Source organism: Ornithorhynchus anatinus, chromosome 10 (assembly GCF_004115215.2).
Source record: "Ornithorhynchus anatinus isolate Pmale09 chromosome 10, mOrnAna1.pri.v4, whole genome shotgun sequence".
Classification (NCBI taxonomy): Eukaryota; Metazoa; Chordata; class Mammalia; order Monotremata; family Ornithorhynchidae; genus Ornithorhynchus; species Ornithorhynchus anatinus.
Genome location: NC_041737.1, coordinates 59,255,093 through 59,264,674, shown reverse-complemented (window position 1 = coordinate 59,264,674; position 9,582 = coordinate 59,255,093). Strand labels below are relative to the sequence as shown.

General features: G+C 67.3%; 2 protein-coding genes across 2 annotated transcripts; one reads left to right on the top strand and one right to left on the bottom strand.

Annotated features, from left to right (window-relative positions):
- Window positions 1-512: 512 nt before the first annotated feature.
- Window positions 513-1,328, top strand: DDIT3 (DNA damage inducible transcript 3). The gene is made up of 2 exons (XM_029073597.2): window positions 513-755; window positions 847-1,328. The coding sequence occupies exons 1-2, from the start codon at window positions 612-614 to the stop codon at window positions 1,225-1,227; spliced, it is 525 nt and encodes a 174-aa protein (XP_028929430.1). The 5' UTR covers window positions 513-611; the 3' UTR covers window positions 1,228-1,328.
- MARS1 (methionyl-tRNA synthetase 1) lies at window positions 1,287-8,736 on the bottom strand. Its single transcript, XM_029073592.2, has 21 exons — window positions 8,569-8,736; window positions 7,611-7,701; window positions 7,435-7,513; window positions 6,882-7,016; window positions 6,718-6,793; window positions 6,453-6,625; window positions 6,240-6,352; window positions 6,015-6,131; window positions 5,703-5,906; window positions 4,368-4,569; window positions 3,768-3,842; window positions 3,521-3,691; window positions 3,327-3,422; window positions 3,115-3,232; window positions 2,784-2,997; window positions 2,534-2,665; window positions 2,339-2,443; window positions 2,057-2,243; window positions 1,890-1,961; window positions 1,580-1,672; window positions 1,287-1,482 (listed from the first exon to the last, which is right to left on the bottom strand). Exons 1-21 carry the CDS (start codon window positions 8,672-8,674, stop codon window positions 1,342-1,344), a joined length of 2,700 nt encoding a protein of 899 aa, XP_028929425.1. The 5' UTR covers window positions 8,675-8,736; the 3' UTR covers window positions 1,287-1,341.
- Between the last annotated feature and the right edge of the window lie 846 nt (window positions 8,737-9,582).

Genomic DNA, 9,582 nt, shown 5'->3' with positions numbered 1-9,582 from the left:
AGCCGGGCGGCCCTCGCGCGGCCGCGCAGGCGCAGACGCCCCGCGCGCCCCGCCCCCTCCCCTCCCCCGGGGTCTCGTGACCCGAAGGCGCTTCCGGGGCGGGGCGGGGCGGGGGGCGGGGCGAGGGGGCGTCGTGCCGCCCGCCCATTGGTCGGCGGGCGCGGCGGCTTAAAGAGGCGTCCGGGGCGGCGGCGGCGGCGCGCGCAGACTCCGGCGGTCGGCGGGAGGCTACGGACCATGGTGACGATGAGCTGGGGCCCGCGGACCAGACAAAGCCACAGGCGCCATCGCAGCCGCGACCGGGACCTGCGCAGCGAGGCGAGTCGGGGGCGGCGCGGGGCGGCGCGGGGCGGCCGGGGCCCGGCCGGGTCCGGGGTCCCGGGTCCCGCTCGCGGGCGCGCGCCGGTTGCATCAGGCCCGCGGGCCTCCCGGGCCTCCCCGCTGACGAAAGGCGCGTCCCCCGGGGCCCCACCGGGCGGGACGGGCTGACCGCCGGCCCCTCCTTACCGCAGGGCTCCCCGAGAAAGTGCGTCTTCATCCACCATCACACCTGAGCCGCCGGGCGCGCGCACGGACCGGCCCCGGCCCCGGCCCCGGCCCCGGTCCCGGCCATGGCGGCCGAGCCGCTGCCCTTCCCCTCCCCGCTGGGGCCGCTGTCCGGCTGGGAGCTGGAGGCCTGGTACGAGGACCTGCAGGAGCTGCTGTCCAGCGACGAGGCCCGGCCCCGGTCCGCCCCGCCCAACGGAGCTGAGCAGGTGCGGAGCCGGGAGGGAGGGAGGGGGGCGGGCCCGGACCTGACCCTCACCTGACCCCCGACCACCCCTCGTGTCTCCCTCTCTTCAACAGGTGCAGCGGCAGCCCCTCCCCACCTTGGACGTGGCCCCCCTGGCGTGGGCGGCAGCAGCGGAGGAGTCCGGTCCCGGCAGCAGCACCGAGCCCGGTCCCTCCACCCCCCGGCTGAATGGGCAGAGCCCCCGCGCGGGGCGCGGCGACCCTTCCCCGCCGCCCGCCGGAGAGGGGGGGAGCCCCGGGGGGCCGCGGCCGGGAGCGGGACGGCGGCGGCGACGCCGGCCCCGGCGGCAACGGGAGGCGCAGGGCGGCCCCGGCACGGTGGCCCGGCTGCTGGAGGAGAACGCGCGGCTCAAGCGGGAGATCGAGTGGCTGAGCGCCGAGGTGGAGGGCGCTCGCCGGGCTCTGATCGCACGCGTGGTCAGCCTGCCCCCCTGACGGACATCTGGCGGACCCCCCGACCCACACCCGAGGGACGGACGCGCTGACGGAGCGGGCCGCGTGCACGGGAGCTTTTATTAGTAAAGCGATGGACCCCCGCCCCAGCCTCGCTCATTTGGCCCGGGGCCCCCGGGGGGGCTCCTCCCCCTGTGCCAAGGCCAGCAGCTTCTTCAGCTCCAGCAACTTGGACACCGCGGCTGCCACCTGGGCCTTCTCTGCCTTCTGGGCCTTAAGCTCCCGCACGAGGTTTCCCTGGAGGTGGAGAGACCCATTGAGAGCGGGGGCTGGGCTGAGGCCGGAGGGGCACCCCTTCCTCCTCCAGGCCCCCGGCGGGTAACCCCCTCAGTACCTGCTTGCTCACTTCCTCGGCCAACGCCTGGGCCTGCCGCTCGTCGGCTGCCGGCGGGTCCGGGGCTGGAGCCGCAGTGTCCGGAGCTTTGCCCTGGACGAGGGAAAGGTCAGTGCGGCCGTCAGGGCTGGAGGCAGAGCCCCTTTCCTCGCCATGAGGTGGGGACGGGGACTGTGTGGCCAGAAGCAGAAGTCCATTCCACAGGGGTTTGGAAGATGACAAGCATCAACTCCACGCCCCCCCCCAGGCCCACCTGCTTTGGCCACAGCTCAACTGGAGGGGGGGACGGCACATGGGCTGGGGCACTCACCTGTCCCCCACCAAAGCGCTGCCTCAGACTCTCAATCTGGTCCGACTCCAGTTTCTGGAACAGGGGGGTGACCTAGAGACGGGCCCAAGGGGGATGTGAGCTCTGTGGCCCGCTGGAACTGGTGGACTGCCCCCTACTCACCCACCAGGGGCGGGGCGCGCACCCACCGTGCCGATGGCGTGACCGGGGGGCAGCAGGCACAGGAAGGTGTCAGGTAGGATGCTGCAAGCGGGTGGCGGCAGCTGGAGCTGGGCCTGGATGGTGGCACTGATCGTAGGCATATAGGGGTGCAGCATCCCCGACAACAGGGCGGCGATGTTGACCGAGACCCCGGTCACCGTGCCCGCTCGCTGCCTAGGTAGAGCAGGGGAGCGAGTGAGGCCGGACTCCGGCCCTGCTCGGGCCGGGGCAGCTCCCGGGGAGCCGAGGGCCCGAGATCGGGGCCTCACCTGTCAGCTGCGCTGCCGCGGACCAGCTTCCACGGCTCGTTCACCTGGATGTACTGGTTGCCGTGGCGCGAGACGGTGAGGACGCAGCGCAGCGCGTCCCGGATCCTGGCCGGGGTGGGGGGAATGGGACGCGTCAGGCCCAGGCCTCCGACCTGTGCCCTCCCTCTTTTCTTCCCGCATCCCCAGCCCCCTTACCGAACCCGCTCCAGCAGCTGGTGGTAGTGCCGCAGCTCTAGGGCCACCTGGGCCAGTAACCGCCGGTCATCACCGTTGAGCTCCATGGCCGGCACGCGGCCCCCGAAGAATTTGCAGACGAAGGATCCAGCCCTGGGGGTGGGGAGGAGCCGGGGGCTCAGGACCAGACCTGTTCCGCGCCTGCCCCAGTGCCCGGGTCCCAGCCCCACCCGCTCCGTTCCCCCCGATTCCGGCCCCACCGGCCACCCACCTGTTGATGAAGTTGCCCAGGTTGTTGAGCAGCTCCGAGTTGTTCTTGAGCTGCAGGTCGGCCCAGGAGAAAGCGCTGTCCTGGCCCTCGGGCCGCACAAAGAGCAGGTAGAAGCGCCAGATGTCGGCAGGGATGCCCGTGCCCTGCGCCATGTCCCCGAACACCCCCACGCCCCGGCTCTTGGAGAACTTCCCGTCCTCGTAGTTCAGGTATTCTGGGAGCACCACGGCGGGGCCGGGGGTCAGGGCCCCTCACCTCATCCCACCCGGACGCCCTCCCCTGAGCCACCACCCTCCTCGCCGCCCCCACCCCGGCACCGCCTCACACCCACCCGTTGCGATGAGGTGGTTCACCAGCGTGTAGTTGTCCTCGGCCCCCAGCAGTGAGCAGGGGAAGACAACGCTGTGGAAAGGGACGTTGTCCTTGGCCATGAACTGGTAGAGTTCCACCTGGGGGGCCGGGGAGGGGAGAGAGACCCTCAAGAGGCAGTCCTCAGGAGAGTCCAACCCAGAGCGCCCCTCGCCTCCGACCGCCCCGGGCCACCTGCTCCGGGTTCTTCCACCAGCGTTCCCACTGATCGGTGTAGGTGGCCGTGATGGATAGGTAGCCTATGGGAGCGTCGAACCAGACGTAGAACACCTGGGGAGAGGGGTGGCCGTCAGCTGGGGGGGGGGGCGGGGGGGGACGCGCACCTCCTGGCCTAGCGTGGCCCGTCCCCGAGCCCCGCTCTGGCTCACCTTCTCCTGGAAGTCCTCCAAAGGCACCGGGGTGCCCCACTGCAGGTCCCGGGTGATGCAGCGGGGTTTCAGCCCGTCGCGCAGCCAGGAGCGAGTGATGAAGCGGGCATTAGGGGTCCAGTCGCTGGCGGCCAGGGTCTTGGTCAGCCATGGCTCCAGCCGCTTCTCCAGCTGCCAGGGGAGAGGGTCAGGGCCCGGGCAACATGGGAGAGGGGAGGTGGGAGATGGGAAGGGGGGGAGCGCTCACCTGAGGCAGATCGAGGAACAGGTGTCGGGAGGATTTCACCTCGGGGGTGGAGCGGCAGATCTTGCACTGCGGTTTCTAGGAGCAGGAGAGCAGGGGTGTGAGCAGCCAAGCCCCCAATGACACCGCCCCCCAACCTCTCCCCCCACACACCCCGAGGATGCCTGGGCCACGCTCGGCCCACACCCCGCTACCTCTCCCTTAAGGTCTGCTGCCGGGAGGGCCCCGCTCCACCGCGGCTCCAATTCCTGTCTGCTCAACTGAGCGTGTTTGCCTGCATCCTGCCTCACCGTCAACGTGGTCCAGACCGGGTCGCCCCTGGGGCCAGCTCTCCCCAGGCCCCGGGAATGGTGTCTGTGTGGGTCCAGCTGTCCCCGCCCCACACCCCGGTGCTGCTTCCGCACACCGTGTCCGTGTGAGGGTCCAATCGCTGCCACCCCCGCACACCATGACGGTGTCTTTGTGAGGGTCCGGTCGTCCCCGCACGGCCTGGCGGTGTCTGTGTGGGGATCTAGTCGTCCCCGACCACACCCTGTGCCGCCCCCACGCACCGTGAAGGTGTCTGTGTGAGGGTCCGGTGGTCCCCACCCCGTCCCTGCCCACCTTGAGCTCCACGGCATTGATGAGTTTCCCACACTTGTCGCACTGGTCCCCCCGCGCCTCCTCATAGCCACAGAAGGGGCAGACCCCCTCCACGAAGCGGTCAGCCAGGAAGCGGGCACAGCGCTCACAGCGCAGCTGGGCCACCGTGGCCGTATGCAAGAAGCCCCGGGCCAGTAGCCGCTGGAAGATGTCCTGGGCGATCCTGTGATGGGGGGTGGGAGAGCGCTTAGTACAGTAAGCACTCAATAAACACTATTGAATGAGAGATGGATGGGCAGGTGGGGTGCAGCCTCCGATAAGCTTGGGTCCCACCCCGACCCTCCAGTCGGGCCCTGTCTCGACTCACCCAGGCTGTTGCCCCTGCTCGGGCCTCCCTCCCCGCCTCTCTCTCGGACCAAAGTGCTCCCGAATCAGAGCCCACCTGCAAGCCCCCTTCCTCCAACCTGTCTCCCGCGGGTCTATGGCAACAGGTGGCTCCCCATCCGCCCTCCTTTCTCAGTTTCCTACTTGCCCCCACCCTCCGTCCTCCACCCTCACTGCACACGCATCTGTTCCACCATGTACTTTGGTGGGTCAGGACTTGTAAGCCCGCCTATCTGCCCTGTTGGAGCGTAAGCTCCCCGTAGCCAGGCGCTTGAGAAACGGCATGGCCTAGGGCAAAGAACCCAGGCCCGGGAGTCAAAAGACCTGGGATCTCATCTTGGCTCTGCCACTTGCCGGCTGGGTGACCTTGGGCAAATTACTTCACTTCTCTGGGCATCAGTTTCCTCATCTAGAAAAGTAGGGACTCGATATCTGTCCTCTCTCCTACTTATACTGCGAACCGTGTGTGGGACAGCTTGATTAACCTGGATCTACGCCAGCGCTTAGAATAGTTCTTGGCCCATATTAGGCACCTAACAAATGCCATAATTATCACTTTCCTGTTGTTTACTGCCCAAACATTTAGCCCAGCACATCGTCCCCGGTGGAATCCCTCGAAGCTCTATGCCCACTCGTGCCCACTCCATGGGCATTAACCTTCATTCCTCCTCCTTCAACCCCCATGTCCAGTCAGTTACCAGCCCCCGTCGATTCTTCCCCTGCAGCGTCCCTAGAATCCGCCCTTTCCTCTTCCTCCCCAAGCTACCACCACGCTGGTCCCGGCCCTGGTCCCAGCCCGCCTCTACTACTGACTGAAGCTGCCTCCCTGTTGTCCTCCCCCCTCTCCGGTCCGTACTTTGCTCTGCTGCCCGAGTCGTCTTTCTACAACAGGCAGGTCTGCAACCTCCTCCAATTCCCCTGGGTCCGGTACTCGCCCCCGGCCGCCCGCCCGCCCGCCCCCGGGCCCCGTACGTGGTCTGCTGAGGGGTGGTGGTGCGGCCGAAGTGGTCGAAGGAGATGGCGAACCAGCGGTAGATGGTGGCGTGCAGGGCGTGGTACTTGTCGCAGATCTGCTGGGGGGTCAAGCCCTCCTCCATGGCCTTGGTCTCAGTGGCCGTGCCGTACTCGTCCGTCCCACACACATACAGTGTGTTCCACTGGCGCAGGCGGGCGTATCTGTGCGGGACCGGGTCAGGGGCCGCCGCGGACCGCCCCCTCCATCCTGCCTCACGTCGCTCCCTGCCCCCGCCCCGCCCCCCAGCTCCCCTCACGCGCCCAACTCACCGGGCAAAGACGTCGGCGCTGAGCACACAGCCGATGATGTTACCCAGGTGGGGTACGTTGTTGACGTAGGGGAGGGCGCTGGTGATGAGCACGTTCCTCTCGCCGGGTACCGGCAGCCTGTGGCAAGGGCGCGCGTCTCCAGGGACTCGCTGGAGGCCAAGAGGCACCGCCCCACCCCCCGCGCGCCTCCGGCGAGCTCCCTCTCCTCCCCTGCCAACCACTCACACAGGGTGCTGGGGAGGGCGCGGCTGGGGCAGGGCATCCACTCCCTTCTCCCATGCCGCTGCGGCCACGGAGATCTCCTCCTCAGACAGGCTGTGCGTGGCAAACGTCTCCTCCTGCGGGGCCCGGAGCCTGAGCTGGCGTGTTGGGGGGCGGTCCCCTCCCGGCGGCATCCTCCCCACCCCCACCCCCGGGCTCCCAGCCTGGCGGCCTAACCTCGGGCTCGGTCCTGGCAGGTGGGTCATGGGGAGGTCCGGGCCGCGGTTGGCGCTGTAGGTGCGGGCGTAGGGCCTGGGCCCCGCCGCGGGGGAGCACGGCCTCCGCGGCCCGCCGGCACGCCTCCTGGCCGCTCAGCGTCCGGAACCAGGTCCGCAGCGCGCTCAGCTCATCTGCGGGGATGGGACGTGTGGCGGGGGGGTGGGGTCGGCTGACCGGAATCCCCCTTCCCCCTCTTCCCCACCCGCCGGGGCCCCAAACTCACCGGGGAGATAGGCCGGGTCTTGGAGCAGTGGATACAGGGTCCCCCACAGGACAATGTCTGCCAGGGACTCCTCGTCCTGAGACGGAAAGCGGAGTGAGGTTCCCGACCTCACCGCGACCCCGGCCCTCGGCCCCCCTCCGGCCCCCCCCGCCAGCTCAGCTCACCCCGGACAGGAAGGGGCAGCTGCGGCGGCTCAGGCTGTGATCGATGTGTGCCAGGGCCCTGCGCATGGGCTGCAGGACCTTCTCCCCCTGGCAACCTTGCAGCACCAACGCAGACAGGGAAGCAGACAGGGCCGGCTGGTGGGGGAGGATGGGGCGCGCTCAGAGCCGCAGCAGCCGGGGGCGCCCCGACACCGCCCCCATCCCCTCCCCGCCGGGGCTAAAGCTGCCCCAGTTCCCGCCCGGCGGGGATCCGACTCTCCCGCCCCTGCCGGGCTCCCCCTCCGGGAAGTCTTCCCGGATTCGACGCTCCCAACTCTGCAGCGTCCGCTCGTCTCTCCAACGGACCGGCAGACCCCGAGGGCATTTACCGGGTCCCCTCCGACGCCCAGTCTTCTTCAGCCCTGGACGTGCACGTGCGCGCGCACACGCACAAACGTTCCGTCTACCTTCTCCCCATCAGGCTGGGCCTCCTCCTCCCTCGACATCTTCCCCAGCCCCCAGCAGAGAAAGAACGAGGGGGTGTGTGTCTCTCTCTCTTCCTCACCCAACCCACCTGCAGCTCTGTGGTCTCCCATTCCAGCCACTGCTGAGTGAGGTCGTCTTGCTCCCAGCCGGACAACAGGAAGAAATACCTGCGGTAGAGCGTGCGGGGAGAGGGAGAGTGAAGGGAGGGGGATATGGGCCGGCGAAGAACCCAGATGGGGGGTGGAGGGCGGCGGCCGCACTGACCGGCAGATGGCATTGGTGGAGAAGAGAAATCCTCCGCCGTCCAGCTCCAGCGCCGGAACCCGGGGCCGCGACAGGAACGGAACCACACGCTCTGTGGACGAGACGAGAGCGGACACGGGAGGGGAGGGGAGTGCGTGGGGATGGGAAGACACCTCGACCCGCCCCGGCCCGGCGCCGGCCGAAGACACCCTGGCCGGGGGGAGGGGGGAGGATGCGGAGCTCCTGTCCGGGGGGAGGAGAAGGCAGAGATCCTCAGCGTGGCTAGAGAAGCAGCGTGGCTCAGTGGATAGAGCCTGGGCTTGGGAGTCAGAGGTCATGAGTTCGAATCCCGGCTCTGCCACTTGTCAGCTGGGTGACTGTGGGCGAGTCACTTCCCTTCTCTGGGCCTCAGTGACCTCATCTGGAAGATGGGGATGAAGACTGGGCGGCTCCCGTGGGCCAACCTGATGACCCTGGATCTCCCCCAGCGCTTAGAACAGTGCTCGGCACATAGTAAGCGCTTCACAAATACCAACGTTATCATTATTCTGTCCCGGGGGGAGGGGAGGTGGAGGCAGAGATCCTGTCCAGGGGGGAGGGGAGGCGGGGGCGGACACCCTGTCCCGGGGCGGAGGGGAGGAGGGGGCAGAGCAGCGTGGCTCAGTGGAAAGAGCCTGGGCTTCGGAGTCAGGGGTCATGGGTTCGACTCCCGGCTCCGCCACTCGTCAGCTGTGTGACTGTGGGCGCGTCACTTCACTTCTCTGGGCCTCAGTGACCTCATCTGGAAAATGGGGATGAACTGTGAGCCTCACGTGGGACAACCCGATGACCCTGGATCTCCCCCAGCGCTTAGAACAGTGTTCTACACATAGTAGGCGCTTAACAAATACCAACATTATTATTATTACTATCCTGTCCCGCGGGGAGGGGAGGGGAAAGCCCCTGTCCCGGGGGGCGGGGGGAGCCAGGCGAGCATTACCGTCGGGGCCCACGGTGCAGACTTGCAGGCCGGTGTGTCCGGCCCGTCCGGCCGCCGCCAGCACGGGCAGGTTCCCCGGGGCGCCCTCGCTGACGAACAGCCGCATCCCGCCGCCTCGCAGCGCTGATGCAACGAGCGGCGGCCGAGCCGAGCCGAGCCGAGCCGAGCCGAGCCGAGCCGAGCCGAGCCGCCCAACCGCGCGGGAGCGGCGCCGCGGGGCCCGCCGGGAGATGTAGTTCTGCGCCCCGGCGCCGCCGCGGCCCCCGACGCGCCACGGACTTCAAAGCCCACAATCCCATGCGCGCCGAGGCACCGGAAGGGGAAGTCTCGGAAACCACAGAGCCCCCGAGCCTGGGCCAGAGCGTCCCGCGCGCTCCCCTGCTGCGCCTCCCCCGTCTGGCGCCCCTCGAGGAATCACCGGAAAGCCAGCAGCAACTGACCTCCCACTCCCTCTATATTAGTCACACTAATAATAGCGCTTCGGAAGCGTTTACTGAGTGCTGAACCCTATTTATTTTATCATCACCCTATTTATTTTGTTAATGAAATGTACATCGCCTTGATTCTATTTATTTGCTATTGTTTTAATGAGATGTTCATCCCCTCGATTCTAGTTCTTGTCTGTCCGCCTCCCCCGATTAGACTGTAAGCCCCTCGAAGGGCAGGAACTGTCTCTATCTGTTACCGATTTGTACATTCCAAGCGCTTAGTACGGTGCTTAGTAAGCGCTCAATAAATACTGTTGAATACTACTGATTACGAGGCGCTGGGAAAAAACGCATGGGAAGCAAAGTGGCATAGTGGCTGGAGCACAGCCCTGGGAGTCACAAGGTCTAGGGTTCTAATCCCCACTGCGCTACTTATCTGCTCGGTGACCTTGGGCAAATGATAATAACAATAAATAATGTTGGTATTTGTTAAGCGCTTACTATGTGCAGAGCACTGTTCTAAGCACTGGGGTAGATACGGGGTCATCAGGTTGTCCCTCGTGAGGCTCACGGTCTTCATCCCCAT

What these genes read in the sequence shown, in the direction of transcription:
- DDIT3 (XM_029073597.2), top strand. Translation starts at nt 612, where the DNA reads ATGGCGGCCGAGCCGCTGCCCTTCCCCTCCCCGCTGGGGCCGCTGTCC. An exon ending in CGCCCAACGGAGCTGAGCAG is followed by an intron (nt 756 to 846) that starts GTGCGGAGCCGG and finishes TCTCTTCAACAG; the next exon opens with GTGCAGCGGCAGCCCCTCCC.
- MARS1 (XM_029073592.2), bottom strand. Translation starts at nt 8,674, where the DNA reads ATGCGGCTGTTCGTCAGCGAGGGCGCCCCGGGGAACCTGCCCGTGCTG. An exon ending in TCAATGCCGTGGAGCTCAAG is followed by an intron (nt 3,843 to 4,367) that starts GTGGGCAGGGAC and finishes TCCTGCTCCTAG; the next exon opens with AAACCGCAGTGCAAGATCTG. An exon ending in CCGGTCACGCCATCGGCACG is followed by an intron (nt 1,962 to 2,056) that starts GTGGGTGCGCGC and finishes GCCCGTCTCTAG; the next exon opens with GTCACCCCCCTGTTCCAGAA.